Source organism: Microcaecilia unicolor, chromosome 10, assembly GCF_901765095.1.
Source record: "Microcaecilia unicolor chromosome 10, aMicUni1.1, whole genome shotgun sequence".
Classification (NCBI taxonomy): domain Eukaryota; kingdom Metazoa; phylum Chordata; class Amphibia; order Gymnophiona; family Siphonopidae; genus Microcaecilia; species Microcaecilia unicolor.
The window spans coordinates 156,107,959-156,127,296 of record NC_044040.1 but is presented as its reverse complement, the minus strand read 5'-3'; the positions used below and the strand labels follow the sequence as shown (position 1 = coordinate 156,127,296).

At 45.6% G+C, this 19,338-nt stretch overlaps 1 protein-coding gene across 1 annotated transcript; it reads right to left on the bottom strand.

Annotated features, from left to right (window-relative positions):
- Positions 1 to 9,978: 9,978 nt before the first annotated feature.
- LOC115478549 (transcription cofactor HES-6-like) lies at positions 9,979 to 12,334 on the bottom strand. The gene is made up of 4 exons (XM_030215977.1): positions 12,040 to 12,334; positions 11,822 to 11,908; positions 11,548 to 11,629; positions 9,979 to 11,233 (listed from the first exon to the last, which is right to left on the bottom strand). The coding sequence occupies exons 1-4, from the start codon at positions 12,109 to 12,111 to the stop codon at positions 10,830 to 10,832; spliced, it is 645 nt and encodes a 214-aa protein (XP_030071837.1). The 5' UTR covers positions 12,112 to 12,334; the 3' UTR covers positions 9,979 to 10,829.
- Between the last annotated feature and the right edge of the window lie 7,004 nt (positions 12,335 to 19,338).

The window sequence follows — 19,338 nt, the reverse complement described above, 5'->3', positions numbered from 1 at the left end:
GGGGCAGGAAAGAAAGAGCCCCCTCTTTCCTGCCCGGAGCGCTGCTGCTAGCTGGCCTGCTGCATCCTGTGTGAGTCCGGCTCTCGGCGTTTCAAAATGGCCGCCGAGAGTTGTAGCAGCCTCGCAAGACTTCAACTCTCGGCGGCCATTTTGAAACGCCGAGAGCCGGACTCACACAGGATGCAGCAGGGCAGCTAGCAGCAGCGCACCGGGCAGGAAAGAGGGGGCTCTTTCTTTCCTGCCCCGAAGAGCGAAGAGGTACCGCTAGACCACCAGGGATAGTAGCGTAAGGGGAGGGGAAGGGAGTCCCGCACCCGCCTCCACTCCCGCCCCCGCCAGCCAGCCCGTTTGTCCAGAAATCCGGACAAACGGGCAGGCTGGCCAAATCCGTCTGGACGCCCGGACATGTCCTCAAAAAAAGAGGACATGTCTGGGTAAATCCGGACATATGGTAACCCTAGACCTGCTCTAAAAGTGTCTAGGGTAAGGCCAAACCTGTCTTTAGACCTATTTGTGATTTTGCTGAGTTGGAGAGTGGAGAGGTGGAAGTGGAAGTTTTTGAAAAATAGTGGAGAGTTGCTGAGTGCTTTGTTGCCTTTGTCTGTTTGCCCCAGTCTGAATCTTTTGACCTTTACAATTCCTGCCTTGCCTCCTCTGTGTCTCACCTAGAGAATGACCCGGGGACAGAGCTCGTGGGGACGGGGCAGGGATGGGGACAGAGCCCACAGGGACAGGGGGCAAACTTTGTCCCTGTGTCATTTTCTACTTTGAAGTCTGTTAATTAACTGGACTGTTATTTATGTTTATGTGATGCCTACAAAGATATTTTGATTTTTTGGAAAAACAAGCAAACATACTGGCCACGACTAGCAAAATTTGCATGGAGGATCCTGTACATCCTGCTACCAGCACATCTTCTAAGACAACTTTTATTCCAGGAAGGACTGTGGAAGACAGGAGAGCTAGATTGAATCCTGAGATTGTTTATGACTTCTTATTTATCCACAGATTTAAAAAACGTAACAGTGCTTTATAGGGCATATTTTTCCCCTCTAAGAATGGTCCTGTAAAGGGTGAGGGGGGGCCTTACTCTTTACAGCCATGAGGAGCAGGACAGGAATAAAGTTAAAAAAAGAGCTGCAATTCTGATGCTTGTGGGGGTGAGTGAACATTTTAGGCAAAAACATCCCCCCCCCCCCCCCCCCGCAACCCTGGGAATAGGTGGGCACATGGACAAAGCTGAATGGGCTCTACCATAGAAATGCAGAGGTGGAGGACTGGCAGTAAACCATAGGAGCCAGCTGAAGAGAGACGTGAAGCGCAAGGCTGGAGAGAACCTACCAGATGTGGACCTCATGAACCTCAAGCCTGTGGAGAACATGGTGCACACACCCATTCCCAGGACATCCTACTCCCCCTCCTCCTCCTCCTCCTCCTCTCCCCACTGATCAAGCAGGCAGCCACAAATGAGTGTCCCTATGACATTCACAGCTGCACATATCCCCACAGTTCCATTCCATCAGTTTTTCAACATCAGCAATTCCCATACGTTGCCCTGCCACCGGCACCCGCCTCTTCCCTTTACTGCGACTGCCTGAGCCTCTGATGAAACAGGAAGTTACATCAGAGAGGCGGAGGGAAGAGGTGGGTGCCGGTGGCAGGGCAGCATATGGGAATCACTGCCACTGCTGTGTTTGGAATGTGATGAAACAGGTAAATGAAGCAAAGGGGGAGATGCCGCTCCCCAAAGAGTGGGGAGATGCCACTCCTGAGGTGGGTTAATGATCGGGCCACCACTGTGCTAAATACTAAGAAGCCCATAGGCATAAGAACATGAGCAATGCCATACTGGGACCGACCAAAGGTCCATCAAGCCCAGTATCCTGTTTCCAACAGTGGCCAATCCAGGTCACAAGTACCTGGCAAGATCCCAGAACAGTAAAACATATTTTATGCTTCTTATCCTAGAAAGAAGCAGTGAATTTTCCCAAGTCCATTTTAGTAATGGCTTATGGGCTTTTTAGGAAATAAGCCAAACCTTGTTTAAACCCTGCTAAGCTAACTGATTTTACCACATTCTCTGGCAACAAATTCCAGAGTTTACTCACATGTTGAATGAAGAAATATTTTCTCCAGTTTGTTTTAAATTTACTACTTAGTAACATCATTGTGTGCCCCCTAGTCCTAGTATTTTTGGAAAGAGTAAACAAGCAATTCACATCTACCTGTTCTTGGCACTTAGCAGATGCTAAGCTTTAGTAAAAGGCCCCCTTAGATTGTAAACCCTCTGGGATAGGAGTGTACCTGAATGTAATGCACTACTGAAAAAGGTGTGAGCTAGGGTAAAGAGACATGGATTTCTTATACCTGTCTTTCTGTGGTACAACCAAAGTGATTTAGAGTTATTATGGGGCTCATTTTCAAAAGAGAAAAATGTCTAAATAGTGGCATAAAGCAGCATTTGGATGTTTCTCTCACAAAACATCTAAATCAGTATTTTGAAAACCTAATTTTTAGATGTTTCTCTATGCTGTTCTTTTGCAGTGCATCCAAATCTCAAGTGGTACGATAATGGCAGGATTTGGGCATTTCTAATGCTTGGACGTTTTTCAGCCATGATGGCACAAAACAGTCCAGGACTAAAACTAAGATGTTTTGAGCTAGACCTGTTTTTATAAAGAATAAGGAACAAAAAGGTGCCCTAAATGACCAGGTGATCACTGGAGGGAATCAGGGATGACCCCCCTCCAGTGATCACTGACCTCCTCCCACCCCCCAAAAAATGTGAATAAAAATATGACTTACCAGCCTCTATGACAGCTACAGATGTTAAAGTCAGGTGTGTTAGAGCAGCATGCAGTCCCTGGAGTACTGTAGTGGTTGGTGCAGTGCATTATGGAGTAAAGGACTCAGGTCCCTATCTTTCTGTACCTGTCACACTTGTGGTGGAAACTGTGACCCCTCCCAAAGTCACCAAAACCTTACTGTACCCACATATAGGTGCCCCCTTCACCCATAAGGGCTACTGTTGTGGTGTACAGTGGGGATAGTTGGTTTTGGAGGGCTCGGGAGTAAAGGTGAGATATGCACCAGAGAGCATTTTCATCAAGTGCACAGAAGTGCCCTCTAGGGTGCCCCATTGCTCTCCTGAGATGTCTGGGGGACCAGTCTACTAAAAAATGCTGACTCCTCCTACATCCCAATGGCATTAATCTCTGCATTTTGCACTTATTCGTTATGTTTTTTAAACATCCAAAGCACAAAACCTTGTTTGAAACAGTATTAAAAAAAAAAAGATTGATGTTTTTCTTTTTCCAAAATGACCTTCTTTCCTATTCGGATTTTGGACGTTGTGTACAAAACATCCAAAATTGGACTGAGACGTCCTATCGAAAATGAGGTCCACCTGCAATCCAACTAAATAACAGCAGCACATGTAATGCAGTTGGCTATGCGCATAGTGGCAAAAGGCAGCAGCTGTTGAGCATAGGTTAATTTAGAACTGTTTTGCAAGCTTAAACTGCTTAACTGTATGTACGGTAGCTAAATATCACCGTTATACATTTAGGACTAGATTCTATTTGAAATAATTTTTATCATAGCAGGACAGCAAGAGAACAATTGCACAGAGTAACAGGTCATAAGTACTTCCTGGCCCCAGCTGTCCATAATGAGAGATTCTAAAAGTGACTACATTTTCTCCCTTGACCCCACCCCTTCCTTCCCTTCCCCCACCCCTGTGCTGCATGGAAAGCGGACTGTCTTTCAATGGAATATCCGATTTCTAGCGGCAGGCTGCAAAGTAGAACCAAAGCGCTCCCAACAGTGGCAAAAACGTTTGCCTGAGGACGAGGAGGCTTCTGAAAGACTCTGAGCCTCCATAGCCAGCAAAGAAGTCATTTGTGTCCTCCAAGATGAGAAAGTGGAGCTCCCTTCACTGTTGCAGAATAGTCTTTTTTGCCATCAGCACCAGTCTCCGGAAGAAGTCTAAGAGGCCCGGAGGCGTAGGTATAGGTTTAGGACTAGATTCTATAAATGGTGTCTAAAAATCAGTGCTGAAAAAAAATAGTGCTTAGTACTATTTTATCAACCCTGCTTAAAGTTAGGTGTGGTTTGTAGAATAGCGCTTAGCACAGGGAACCACAACTACATATAGGCATGACCATTTACACCAATGAAAACCTGGTGTAAATCCTCACGTGTAAATTAGGCACAGATCCCCCCCCCCTAATTTTATAACAATGGAGTGAAGGAGTGGCCTAGTGGTTAGAGCACTGGTGTTGCAATCCAGAGGACGTCAGACTAGAATGAAGCCTTGCGCGGGATTGGGAAGAAGAGGACCTCGGCTCAGCTGGTGGGGGTTGGGGTCCCCCGCCAGCAAAGGTAGGCAACGGCAGGTTGGCAGCGGGAGGGGGGTCGAGAGGGTCATCGGCAGGAGGGTCCAAGGGCAAATCCACGGGGCCCAGGCTCCCTTGGCCCCATACTGGCTACGCCACTGCTTAACCCTCCATTGCCTCAGGTACAAACTTAGATTGTGAGTCCTCCTGGGACAGAGAAATACCCAGTGTACCTGAATGTAACTCACCTTGAGCTACTACTGAAAAAGGTGTGAGCAAAATCTAAATGAATAAATGCATATAAATTGCAAGGATGTCCCCTACCTGCCACTGTTTGACCCATGGCCACACCCCCTTTTTGGGTCTGCGCACTAGAATTTACATGCACCTCTTTATAGAATAGGCCTACAAAGATGCATGCATAAATTCTAATTAATGCTGATAATTGCTTGTTATTGCCCAATTATCAGCACTGATTGGCTTGCTATTTGATTAAGATGCATGTGCAACTCACAGTGCCATACACAGAATCCAGGGGATAGTCACTCCATCCTGGCACTATTGGAATAATGCCACAGTGCTTACAAGGTTTTTGCTGGCACTATCTGGAAACAGCTGTCGAAGATTCAGCTAGCAGACTTATACATGTAGCAGCAGCCACTAACCCCCTAATTCTACAAAAGTCGCAAAACTTGCATGTGCAATTTAATTGAATGAGCTCATTAGTGCCAATAATTAGCTGAACAAGCAGTTATTGGCACTAATTAGATTTAACTGGAATGTACACACGAGTGAAAAAAAATGGGCGCAGAAAGAGGAGGGTCATGAGAATGGGAGCGTTCCTATCATTTATGTCTGCTGTTATAGAATCAGGGGTGATACGTGCCCGATTTCCACCATGTTTCAATTGGTGCAAATGGCCATGCCTAAACTTGGGCGCAATTCCCAGGCGTAAGCGCTATACCTAACCACTATACCTCTATTCAGAAAATCTAGACTGCCCCAACTTGACATTTCGTCCTTTAGATTGTAAGCTCCTTTGAGCAGGGACTGTCCTTTGTTAAACTGTACAGCGCTGCGTAACCCTAGTAGCGCTCTAGAAATGTTAAGTAGTAGTAGTAGTAAGCGCTATTCTATATACAGTGTCTAACTTTAAGCACGGCTTACAGAATAGCACTTTTTTTCAGTGCCATATAGAGAATTCACCCCTTTTCTTCATGTTCAATTGTGAAGCGCTGCGTACGACTGGTAGCGCTATAGAAATGATTTATAGTAGTAGTAGTAGTAAATGTGTGTTTGATTCAGCCGCAAGAGATTTCCTTCTCTCCCTCAACTGTATTTATTTATTTATTTAATTTAGTTATTTATTTGTTACATTTGTATCCCACATTTTCCCACCTATTTGCAGGCTCAATGTGGCTTGCATAGTGCCGGAGATGCGATTACAGACTCCGGTGTAAACAAATACAGAGTGATATAGAGATAAGGTTCATGTGGTATAGCCACATAGGGGCATCATACACGGAAGAATTGTGTTGTGTACATGATGTATTTGGCTTTGGCCTGGCTATAGGATTAGCATTGAATGTTACTGTAATTCTAATAAGGACAAAAGACACAGCCATGCCTAGTCTTTTTGAGGGTAATTCGATACGGAGCAACCTAGTTGTAGGTGTCAAGACTTGTAAATTGTACAGTGCTGCGTAACCCTAGTAGCACTTTAGAAATGTTAAGTAGTAAATGGTGGTATTGGTCATTTACAGAAAGGCCCAAGTTTTTGGCCTTTCAGCTGCACTCAAACTTGCAGGGCCTGTCATGATGTCTGGTAGTCCAATCAACAGGACAGATACATGCAAGGTTTTAGGAGTGACCTTGGATGGTAATTTTTATCACACGTATTTCAAATATCGTAAGGTCCTGCTACTATAAATTGCATATGATTATCCCACCCATCATCTCTTCACTATTTCTGCACTTAGGATCATTATTCATTCACTTGTTATTTTCAGGTTAGACTATTGTAATGCTCTTCTTCAAGGAAAACAGTTCAGAATTCTCATTGTCTTTAGCTCTTACAAAACTCTGCTGTTCATTTGTTGACAAAATCAGGCAAATATGATCATGCTACAGCCCATCTTAAGAATGAGCACTGGTCGCCAGTAACCCAACTTATTCTTTTGACTTTTAATGTATTGCACTCTGGACAACCACTCTATCGAGGCTAGTAATACCTATATGCACCAACTCGAAGTCTTCACTCCTCCGCTCAAAATGTACTACTTGTACCATGGTTTAGGCAGGTCTGTTTTGATTCCATTCACTCAAAGCTATTCAGTATTAATGAACCTATGCTTTGGAATTCACTGTGGCTTTACCTTTGATTGGAACGGAACCTTGGCAAGTTTAAATCAGGTCTAAAAACATTTATTTTTAAAGATGCTTATAACTCCGCGGCCAAGTAATTTTCCTTCTCTCCCAACTCCAGCTAAAATGGAGTATGTTGCAGCATTCAGTTATTGTAGATCTCTGATCCCTTCCTCTTACCTAGTTAACCCCCTACACTAATTTTCTCTTCTATTTCTTATTACTCTTTCCTATTTGTGATTGTAATTCCTTTCCTTTTTCTTTGTCTATATTGTGAACCGCCCAGATGGCACATGCCCTTGGTGCAGAATATTTTATCTGATCATGATTCTGCAATAAAGATTGTTTTGGACTGAATGCTGATCTGCTTGTCTTATTCCCCCATAAACTTGAAACTTAAATGGCCTTTTATAGAACAGACCAGCGGAAAAGTGCGCACCATGATTTGATGGCACACACGGGCGGAGTTTGGACAGAACATACAAGTACATTTATATCCAATCTAGCTCATAACTAGGTGTGGGCACTTACACCAGCTAGAAGGCTGGTGTAAGCAGGGCTGGCCCAACCATTACACAAGACTGTCACCTAGCACAGCAGCTATAGTCAATGCAAAGCAACAGATGACAGCCACACAACCTCAAAGAACCATCTGTATTAATACTTTTATCTGAAGGAAAGGTGGGTAATTTTCAAATCACTCATTTACCTGGGTAAATGACTTTTAGAAATTGCCCTCATATATAACACACACATACATACATACATACAACAAAGTATAATATTTGAAAGCATGATGTCTCGTCGGAGGGATAGGAGGCTGAAAATTAACTGAAGGGAGAAGGGAGAGCAAGGCTGCTTCACCTAGGGTGCCCAATACTCTTGCACAGTAATTTAGCCAGGATTTTTTTTAACAAGAGTGCATCCCCCCTCCCCCGTACCTTAATATCACCTCCTTTCCAGTGTTCACCCATTGCAGGTCTGCACTGGGACTTTCTTTCTGAACTGTCCCTCCCTTCACAAAACAGGAAGTTGTGTCAAAAGGGTGGGGGATGGGTCAGAGAGAAAGTCTTAGTGCAGGCCTCAGAATGCTTCTGCCACTGTCCGGGTGAAGACTGCAGCAGAGGACTGCTGAGAGGGGGGGCGGGGGGGGGGGGGGACAAGATTCCCCAGGCCTCCAAGGGGGGCCCGGCGCCGCAGTCCCCGATCTCACCCACCCTCGGCTCCGTTGACCATCCGCCACCGGGCCGGGCCCCCCCCCCATATTGAAATCATCACAGCACCTCACCTGTCACTCTGACTGAAAGTGCAACAGCAGATCGGATTTGCCTCCCTTCAGGCCTTCCCTCCTTGTGTCCCGCCCTCGTCTGATGTAACTTCCGCAAAGGCGGGACACAGGTAGGGAAAGCCCGAAGCCAAGGGAGGCGAATCCGATCTGCTGATGCTGCGCTTTCAGTCACTGAGCGAGGTGACAGGTGAGGCGCTGTGATTTCAATGCAGGGGGCCTGCGACACGGCAGCCTGGGGGGGGCGGTGATGACCTCGGGGGCGAGGCCCCAGGAGCAGCGTTGCCCCGGGCCTGGCCCAGTCTCTCAGCGGCCCTGGGCAGGAGCATTGGGGGGGGGGGGGGGGGTGCATGTTTTTAGCCACTTACACTAGTATTCTATAAAGAAAAATAGATGTCTACTTTTCTTTCTAGAATAGGCTTAAAATAGAGGCCCTCTTACAGAAGTATCTTTATTGTCTATGTATCTTAACCTCACAGAAAACATATATAAACCAATTTTAAGGGTATATTTAGAACTAAAGGGAGCAAGGCAGTTTCCACTGAAGTAAACTAGCATGCTGCTGACTAGCTTTTCACTTATTCACCCTTGCTGAGGTCAGAGTATTTACCAGAGCAACCACATTACCTCACTCCAAAACTAACTTTGCAGCTCTAGCCTTTTGGATGATTTGCTTTTGTTTAATTGCACCCTTGAAGGTGTTGTTAAACACAGTGTCATTTACACAATAAAACCCCACCACCCTACTGAGACTAGAGCTGCAGAGTTCAGAGATCTCACCTTCCTTTCTAGGGCTTCCCCTTCTCAGTTAAAAGGCAAGAATTTAGCACAACTGCTTGAAGGCTGGGAGAAAACACCTTTACTAAATCTCTGACAAGGCATCCTAGCACAAGGTTATCACAGATTCGGTTTAAAGGACATTTTTTCATGGCCTAGCACTTGGGCATGCATGGTTAATGGGATAAGCTGAATATTGGCGACCTCCCTGTATTTTTTTCTTTTTTTTTTTTAGTTTAACTTTCAGATTATTTAAATTGTTGACCAGGAAGAGTAGCTCTAACTTTTCATTAAGGGTCCTGTTTACTAAGCCACGCTAGAGTAACGCTAGTGTTTTTAGCAGGCGCTAAATGCTAGAGACAACCCATAGGGATATATGGGTGTCTCTAGCATTTTGCACTCGCTAATTTTTTAGCACACACTAACAAACGCTAGCGCATCTTAGTAACTAGGGTCCTAAATGTTTTAAAAAATCTAAATCATCACACAAAGAGCCCATATCGTGCTATTTAATGAGACAGCATTCAGAATGAACAAGCCAGCACATCCCAAATTACAAATGATAATACACTGTACATGTTGCCCATTCACCAGTGTGGAAGTGACTTCCCATACAGTTCCAATGACATGACTTGACAGAAATTCAGTGTATAAATGCACTACACTCACTTGTTAAGTTAAAAAAAAAAAGTCTTGTAAGCGTTAATATCAAACCAAAACAATATTTAATGCTTAAACTATTACTGCAAAGAAGTGCTTAGCGCCAGCATTTCACCACAGATACACCGATAGGTTTGTTAGTACCCCGAATCAGTTAACTTTTAATTGTATTCATATTTGTACAGAAGTGTATTACACTCCAACATGCATGCAATCACTTGTGAATTTTTATTAAAGATTTAAAATAAAACATTTAACATCCTACTATACACAAATCACATTATAGTTATAAATGTGCATATTTTGTTACTACAGCCACCCTGCACCAGCATTTAAAACGCTCTGTCTACTGGGAGCTGTTGCCTACTTAATGCTTCCTTCACTGACACAGCATTTCTAGTTCCCTAAACAACAACCCTCTGCGGGCTTTTGTAAGCAGCAGTGCCAGCTACAATCCCTACCACAATGGTAAAAATAACCAGTCTGACTTTTATTTCTTCAGGTGTATGCCCTTTTTCTTGGGTCCAAAAGTATTTATGATAGCTTGGTACTTACTTTTTTTTTTAATACAGCAAGAGCAACAGAGGTTAGTGCAGTGGACTAAGAATCAAGGAAACCAGGGTTTAAATCCCATTAATGCTCTTTGTGACCTTGGACACATCACTAACTCTCTATTGTTTCAGGTAAAGTTTAGATTCTAAGCCCTCAAGGGACAGGGAAATACCTGAATGTAGCTCACCTTGAGCAACTGAAAGGGCACGAATTTAAAAAAGGTCTCTTAAGGGTACTCCAGTTCATACTTTACAGGGGTGATTGCTTGTATGGGTCGTAGGGCTGGAACAAAAGTTCACTTGAGCAGCTTAGTTTTGAAATAAAAATTAAAAGGGGGAAAAATATCACATTTTTCTGATAAGCTGGTAGATTGTTACTGGAACTACTGCTTTTAAACCAGAACTAAACGTTTTATACCTTTTAAAGGACTGTTAGACGTTTTGTGTTAGCCAGACTCAGATTAAATGTCACTTTTTTTCTGAAAATAAGAGAGGTGATGTGTGTTACTCCATGTCCACTGGGCATCCATGGAATACCTTGTTACACATTATTGTTTTCCTTTGTTCATTGTGAAACACACCCCTAATACAAAGCATCTGCCCCACGCAAAAAGTGAATGTTAAATAGGTTAGAGAATTACACTATTCCTGTCAGGGGTTGACAGTCTATGAGTGCCATCTACAGAGTTCTCACACAAAACCAAACAAAAAAAAATAATAAGGTAGAGACAAAAAAATGCACCATCTGAAATCTCAGGGTCTATTGCAATGGCTAGGAAGAGCTCAGTGCAGCTGACTTCTTCCTGTTAGGTAGATCTGGGTTCAAATCCGCCCTCTGCCCCACACCTGTCCTTTTTACCAAGGTCTCCACATAGCTTTTAAGTGGCTGCTGGATGCCACATCCTGCATGCTGGCAGTGTCCAGGGGCTTTGAGGAGCCCTTCCTCTGCTCGCCCTCCGGTTCGCCCTCCAGATCCGAGCAGCCGCTGTCATCGCCAGAGGACGCGGAGGAGAGTGCTGTGGTGCCGGCCGAGCACAGCTCCTCCAGGCCGGCCGCCGAGTCCGCCAGCACGTCGGCGATCAGCTCCTGGAAGCTGCCTTCGTTCAGAGGCATGGACTCCAGCAGATGGTTGAGCAGCTCAGCGGCGATCGTGGCGTCGATGCCCGGGCAGTTAGACACGAAGGTGTGCACTTCGTGCATGCACTGGATGTAACCGGCGGCAAACCTTTCGCTCGCCTCTCGGTGCAACCGATCGGAATCTGCAAAGAAAGCAGAAAAAAATGTAGACAAGGAACGGCACCCTGGACGTGGCTGCCTTTAGCACTGCTGTCAACCCTCCTGATCACTCAGATGCCGCTTCAGGAACCAGCTGTAGCAAGCCCCCCCCCCCCCCCATCTGAAACACATCTGGCACACAATGAGTTTATGGATCAGCCGTTCTTAGAAGCAAATTGCTGCTTCCCCTTCAAGATCCAGTTGAGGATCAATAAACATTAAAAGCACCCCTCAATAGAACTTCATACTTAGGGCATAAAATGGATCAATTCCACGCATGGGGAAAGGCGACACTCACCGCCTGCTCTGCTCTGCAGAATGCCCTGGACACGTTTCACCGTCATCTCCAGCACCTCTGCATTCTCCATCTTCGCCTGGAACTAACAACAAAAAAAAAAAAAAGAGAAAAGGGAGAACCATGACCATCCTCAACCGTCCTAAGTATTTTGCAACGCCCGACTCTTGCAAGAAAGGGTGCAAACCGGGTAGTGCCATGCAAACATAAATAAATAATAAGCCTCGTGGAAAAAAAAACCAAACCAGAAAAGCAAAGACACACATATTGCATTTACTTCGGTGTCAGCCAGAATGGAGCGTAGTTCCTGCAAGCTCTCGTTAATCCGGGCTCTCCTTTTCTTCTCCACCAAAGGTTTCCGCGCCTGCAGGAGAGGAGAGAGATGATTATGCCAAAGCGACTGGCACAAGGCCTCGGATCAGACTGCTGGCATCGGCCGGGCGAGGGAGCCATCCCTGCCTCTGCTGCCCTGTCTCCCCTCCCCCAAGCCCTTACCTTCCGATCTCCTTTGATTTCATAGTAATCCTCGTCATCCCGGTTTTTGCTGGGCCGGAAGGATGGAGCCATGGCAAAGACAAGCCCGAGAATCACCCCGAAGACTGCGGGAAGCAGCGAGCGAGGAGGGTGCCGGGGTTGTGTCTATGCGATCAGACGGGGGCGTGTGCATGCAGACAGGCAGCTGGCAGACGTGTTCCTGCTGCAGAAGTAGGACCCGATTCCTTTTGTTGTCACAACAATCGGCTCCGGGCCACAGTCAGAGCCAGACACCGTACTCGGCCGCCCCTCCCTTTTTATAGTGCCTTATTTGCATGTTAATACGAGCCATTGGCTACGTCGGGCTGCCGAAAGACGGGAGCGTTGGGCGAACTGGCCAATAGCAGTTCGGCGCTTTGTGCAAGACCCCGGGCGCTTGGAGCGGCGGCCGCGGGAGGGCAGGGTCAAGCTGCAAGAGTGTAGATATATTGGTTATCGTCGCCGAGCGCTGCGTTTATTGCCTTTGCTGGCTAGAGTTAGGCACTGCGGCTGTGGCTCTGACCGGCCAAAGACATAGTTTATATGACACAGACAGGGCTGGTGTGAGAGGTGCAGGGGCCCAGAGTAGAAACTGGGAAGGGGGCCCCAAAATCCACCTTCAAGCTATGCCTCCTTGAGCTTCAGCCAGACTTTGGGCCCCTGGTAGAACAGGGCCCAGGGCAGTTGCACTGACTTGGTGCCATCCCGTTAGCCTATGCAAAGGCATTAGCACCCTAAGTACATGTCAGTTTCAGATTTCTAGATTTCTCCTCTTCCCAGCCAGTTTGCTAAAACTCACAAATCATGACCAGTTCAGAAACCACATAATTGGATATCATGCTTTTAAATATTAAATTTTGTTTTGAATAGAGCAATTAGAAAAACTACTTATCCACTGGCTTTACAGGTAAAAATACATATCAAATGATTCTTTTTGTTTCTGGGTTTCATAGAACCTATTGTGCTTCCTCTGCAATTGCTGTTTGCTGCATGGGCACCCAGATGCTGCTGCCATGGGCCTATTCTGCCTGGTGGTTAAGCCAAACCTAGGTATTTGTACCCTGTCTAAAATACCTACTGTACCTGAATGTAACTCACCTTGAACTACAATGGAAAAAGGTGTGAGCAGAATCCAGATAAATAAACAAATAGATAGATAAAATATATCACTGTTCGCTGAGTTGTTCCTTGTCTAAGGTCAGTGTAGATCCAGTTCCAAAACTACCCCCTTGTAGTTCTGTCAGATTCAGGGAAAACTGTTCTAAAAGTCTGTAGTTGGTCCAACTAAAAGTTGGTCCAAATCAGAAACAGTTCAACCATTCAAAGTTGGCCTGGGACAGGAGGAAGTAACCTAATAACACTGATAGGGTGCATGTTAATTTCTCAAAATACCAGGTTTCTTGACTATTGCTTCCTCTTTGAGTTTGATTCATAGGTCTCCTATTTTTGATCCATAATATTTATTTTTCTACCTAAGCCGTTTTTGTAAGATTTTCTTTCCAGAGTCCACCCTTCAGCTGTTCCTATTCATGTATAGGTGTGATTCCTTTAGCCCTCAAAGGCTACTGCCAGAAAAATTAGCTGTCTCACATTTCCAAATCAGTATGCTAAATATCACTGGAACAAAGACTGCCAAACTATTTATGAATAACATGGATGCAGCCTCCCATCAACATACCCACCAAAGCCTGACCTGGGTTTAAGTGCAGTAGAGATCTGGTGTATTGGTGTGATACCTGCATGGGGTTCTCAGAAGGCTATGGGACTGGCTATGGGAATGAAAGGAAAGAGAGAGGAAATGCTACATATAGAGGGAGGGAATAGGCAAAAGTCATATCTTCTGGACTTGCTTAACTGGTCCCCCATGACAGTAGGACTAATTAAGCAGGTATGGTTTTCTAAAACTATTTAAAGATCCTACATTTATTTCAGTCAACTGGAGAAATTTTTATTTTTATTTGTTACATTTGTATCCCACATTTTTCCACCTATTTGCTGGTTCAATTTGGCTTACATGGTACCGTAAAGGCGTACGCCCATTCCGGTATGAACAAATACAAGGTGATGTTGTGGTAGAATAAGGTTCATGTGTAACAGACACATTGTGGAATCGTAGAGAGGAAGAGTTATGTTATGTCCATTACAAGCTTTGGTTTCGTTGTGTTGCAGGGTTCAGGCATTTAACTTGGGTCGGTAGGGTATGCCTTTTTGAACAGGTTAGTTTTTAGTGATTTCCGGAAGTTAAGGTGGTCCTACGTTGTTTTCACGGCTTTTGGTAATGCGTTCCATAGTTGTGTGCTTATGTAGGAAAAGCTGGATGCATAAGTTGATTTGTATTTGAGTCCTTTGCAGCTTGGGTAGTGGAGATTTAGGTATGTTCATATTGATCCTGTTGTGTTTCTGGTTGGTAGGTCTATGAGGTCTGTCATGTATCCCGGGGCTTCACCGTAGATAATTTTATGAACCAGGGTGCAGATTTTGAAAGCAATACGTTCTTTGATTGGGAGCCAGTGCAGTTTTTCTCGGAGGGGTTTGGTGCTTTCGAATCGCATTTTTCCAAATATAAGCATGGCTGCCGTGTTTTGAGCAGTTTGAAGTTTCTTTATGATTTGTTCTTTGCATCCCACATAAATTCCATTGCAGTAGTCTACAGGCTTAGTACCATTGATTGTATCAAGTTGCGAAATGTTTCCCTTGGGAAGAATGATTTCACGCGTTTTAGTTTCCACATTGAGTGGAACATTTTCTTTGTTGTAGATTTCATTGGCACTCTAGTGTGAGGTTACGGTCGATTGTAACGCCGAGAATTTTCAGGCTGTCTGAGATAGGGATGGTGTAATCTGGGGTGTTTTTATTTGTGGGTTTGTTCGTGTTGTATTGGGATGAGAGGATGAGACAGTGTGTTTTTTCTGTGTTGAGTTTTAGGTGGAATGCATTCGCCCATGAGTCCATGATGTTCAAGCTGAGTTTAATTTAGTTGGTGATGTCTCTCAGATCATGTTTGTAAGGGATGGATATTGTGACATCGTCTGCATAGATGAAAGGGTTAAGGCCTTGGTTGGATAAGGACTTGGCTAGTGGGGTCATCATTAGGTTGAAAAGGATCGGTGACAGTGGTGATCCTTGGAGAGCAAAACAAGAATATAAAAACAAAAACATTGAGGAAAACAAAACTCCAATCAGTCCCTGCAGTTCATAGTTATGGTGGAGGAGATCACAATTCCAGGAGAGAGAGGAAGTGGCTAAGAGCCAGTGAAGTCAGATTCAGATCTGCTAATGACACTCCTTGTTACCTTGGACGAGTCACTTTTCCTTCCATTCTATAACTTTAGTGTCTATGTGTAAGCTGCCATTTCCATGCTAAAATTCTAGAATACTAGCACTTACGGGCATTAATGCTATGTATATGCTCTGCACTATCAAACATATAAATGGCAAGTGACCGACTCACCTGCAAATGCGCAGTAGAAACTTCCCTCTCTGTCCCACCCCCGCATCAAAACGTGATGACGGAACAGAGAGGGAAACTGCGCGGAAGGGGAGGGAGGGAACCACCGAGGTCACTACCACTCCCCCCCCCCAGGTCGCCGCTACCGCTCCTCCCCCTGAGGTCACCACTACCGCTACCCCCCCCCCTCCACCCGGAGGGCAGGACACAGGCAGGGAAGGAAGGCCGATGGGAGCTGATCTGCCTGCTGCGGTTTCTGCGCTGTAAGTTCAATGGCGAACAGAGGGCCCTTGCAGCTGGGAGGGAATGGGGCCTTGGAACTGGGAGGGAGGGCCTTGAAACTGGGAGGGAGGGCAGGGGGCCTTGGAGCTGGGAGGGGGGAGGGGGGCCTTGGAGCTGGGGGGAGGGATTGGGGCCTTGGAGCTGGCAGGGAAGGAGGGAGGGCAGGGGGCCTTGCAGCTGCGGGGGGAGGGGGCCTTGGAAAATAAAACATACCAATACTCACCTGTTTTAACGGGCTTAATGGCTAGTTCTATAACTAACGCATCAACTTGCTTAGTGCATAAATGCAAGGGATTGTACATGTGGGTGGAACATAGGTGGGTCTCCCACTTACGCATGTAAAGTGCTGCATTTAGGCATGTGCATTTACACCTGCTACTCACATGGAATAAGTGAGTGCGCCTGATTGTAGGCGCGTAGATATCAATTTACACTAGTATTCTATAATGGCATCTTGGTGCCCAGATGGCATTATAGAATTTGTTCTCAGCACATTGTATCTAGGCACCTAGTTTTAACACCCCTTTAGCTCCCATTGCTTTGACTACACACTTAGATTAGGAAAGAGCTGCACTGCACATGCTCAGTAGTGCTATACAAATGATAAGTATTATTAGGAAATCATGAAAGAATAAAAGTTTTCAGAAAAGGCTGCTGTTTTCTTGATCACTGTGAAGCTGAAGGGGCATCTTCGTCTTTCTGTGTGATAGCTGCCAGCTGAAGTGCACATTTTCACTGGTGCTGTCACTGCCAGCAGCAGAGGATCCTGTCATCATATGATCTAGTTCAATGTTTCCTAAGTATAGAGTATCCTAGCCAGTCAGATGTTCAGGATATCCCCAATGAATATGCATGAACTTGATTTGCATGCACTGTCTCCATTATGTGCAAATCTCTTTCAATCATATTCATTGTGGATGTTCTGAAAACCTGACTGGCAAGGGGTACTCCAGGATTTGGGAAACATTGATCTAGTTCAATGAACTGAAGGTAGGACTATGATAATATAACGTTCACACCAGCCCGGTAGGGGCAGCACTCTGGACTCTCCTGTGGACCTGGTAGCTAAGTTTCACTTTTGGACACCAGTCTTCTAGTTGGGCAAGACACAAGACACCACCTGACTCCATGGTCTTATTGGATATAGCATAATGAGGAACATGGGGAATGTCTAACTGTACAGGACCAGATTCAGTAAATCGCGCCCAAAGTAAGGCACTAGAAAATCGACACTAAACGCTGTTCAGCAAAGGGCACGCGCCCTGCGTTGAATAATGCTTAGCAACAATTCCCATGCCTAACCCTGGGTGTCAGACTTATGCCAGCTGAAACTTGGTGTAATTCGGTTGCCCAATTTAGGCACAGAAATGGCAGTATTCTGTAATAGTGCACATAACTGTTGGAAATGCCCCTGATTCTCACGAGTCCCTCCCATGGCCACACCCCCTTTTGGGTTGCACAAGAGAAGATGTAGGCGTGATTCTTTATAGAATTGCACATAGGCAGTTGTATGTGCAGCTCAGTGGCGATCCTCGGCTGCCACCCGGGGCGGATCGCCGCTGCGCACCCCCCCCCACCGGGTGCAGCGGCGTCCCCCCACCCAGGGTGCAGCACAACACCCCCCACCCCAGGTGCATTCTTACTTGCTGGGAGCAGCCATGCGGCTGTCGGTTCCGCAGGTTTCCTGCTGCCTCTGCCCCGGAACAGGAAGTAACCTGTTTCATGAGGTACTTTGTCATATCTCATGACATATATTATTCTGTAACCAAATGAGAGCTGCTGGGATTGGTGGGAGATAAATTTAGCAACTTTAATTAAACTTAGTAATATAGTGGATGACGGCAGATAAAGACCTGCTCGGTCCATCCAGTCTGCCCAAAAAAATAGACTCCTATTATACGATAACATATGCATACTTCATCTTGAGCTATCCTTGCCATTTTCAGGGCACAGTCTGTAGAAGTCTGCCCGGCACTGGCTTAATTTTCAACTACTAGAGTTGCAGTTGAAGCCCGTTCTAGTCCATCCAGATCTATATAGCCATGATCGGGACACAGACCATAGAAGTCTGACCAGCACTAGCCTTACTTCTCAACTACTGGATTTGCCACTTAAGCATGGTTTAATTTGTTCTGATTTCCTTCTCTTTTCGTATAGGAATCCTTTGTGCTTATTCCATGCATTCTTGAATTCAGTTACTGCTTTTGTCTCCACCACCTCCTGCAGAAAGGCATTCCAGGCATGGACCACCCTCTCCATGCAAGGCTATTACACTGAGTCTCTGTGCCACTGGGCCCTATGCCAGCCCAGAGCTGAAGAAAGTAAGGTAACAGGGATTCTCCATGGACAGCAGGATAAGTCAGCCATTTGATCTAGCTGGCAGACTTTGGGACCCCCTCCCAAATTTCTGCCCTGCGCTCCACATCTGAGCACCAGCCCTGGGCTCAGACATAAAACTACTCCCCATAGGCGGTCGGTGGCCCAACTGTTTGGGGAGGCTAAAGGGGGCGGGGTTAGGGGTGGGGCCAGGGGTGGAGCTTAAATCCATAAATGTCTGATAACACACAGAAAAAATAAATAAATAAAAATAAAAGTCACAAAACCTTTTATTAAATTTAGATATTAGCTATGTATCATATGTCAAATAATAAAGTGGTTGCTCAAAGCACATACTAACCACAATCACTCAACTGCAAAACACTATGCACAACTTTGTGCAAAAACACACTCAGAACCTTACTGTACCATAAATATTACACTGAGCAGAACCTAATACACCAATATACCACCCATACGGAAAATGCAGACTGTCAACAATATGAAACAAGGGATCATAATATATCACAATTCTCATGTAGAGCCACAAAACATCCTAATTCATGTTTAATGTGGGATAAAATGCCATACATAAGTAAATAAATATAAACTTTTAATGTTGAGCACCTGATTCTCAAAGAGGACATATTCCAAACACTATAATGAAAATAAAATGATCTTTTCTACCTTTGTTGTCTGGTGACTTTGTTTTTCTGATCATGCTGGCCCAGTATCCGATTCTGCTGCTATCTGTCCTCTTCCTTTCCATTTATTTCTTTTACTTTCCGCCTTTCTTCTTCATTTCTGGTCCTCAACTTCTGCCTATTTTCTTCATCCATGTGCAGTTTTTCTCCTCTCTTCCTTTTCCCTCATCTCATCTCCTTCTTCACTTTTCCCTCCCCTCCATCCATGTCCAGCATTTCTTCTCTCTCCCCTCCTCTCCCCCTGCCCTGCATGCACCCATGCCCAGCGACCCTCCTCTCCCCTGCCCTCCATCCACCCATGCCCAGCAACCCTCCTCTCCCCTGCCCTCCATCCACCCATGTCCAGTGACCCTCCTCTCCCCTGCCCTGCATGCACCCATGCCCAGCGACCCTCCTCTCCCCTGCCCTGCATGCACCCATGCCCGGTGACCCTCCTTCCCCTGCCCTCCATCCACCCATGTCCAGCAGTGACCCTCCTCTCCCCTGCATGCACCCATACCCAGCGTGACCCTTGGTTCTCTCCCCTCCATC

What these genes read in the sequence shown, in the direction of transcription:
- LOC115478549 (XM_030215977.1), bottom strand. Translation starts at nt 12,111, where the DNA reads ATGGCTCCATCCTTCCGGCCCAGCAAAAACCGGGATGACGAGGATTAC. An exon ending in AAATCAAAGGAGATCGGAAG is followed by an intron (nt 11,909 to 12,039) that starts GTAAGGGCTTGG and finishes CCTCTCCTGCAG; the next exon opens with GCGCGGAAACCTTTGGTGGA. An exon ending in TCTGCAGAGCAGAGCAGGCG is followed by an intron (nt 11,234 to 11,547) that starts GTGAGTGTCGCC and finishes CTTTCTTTGCAG; the next exon opens with ATTCCGATCGGTTGCACCGA.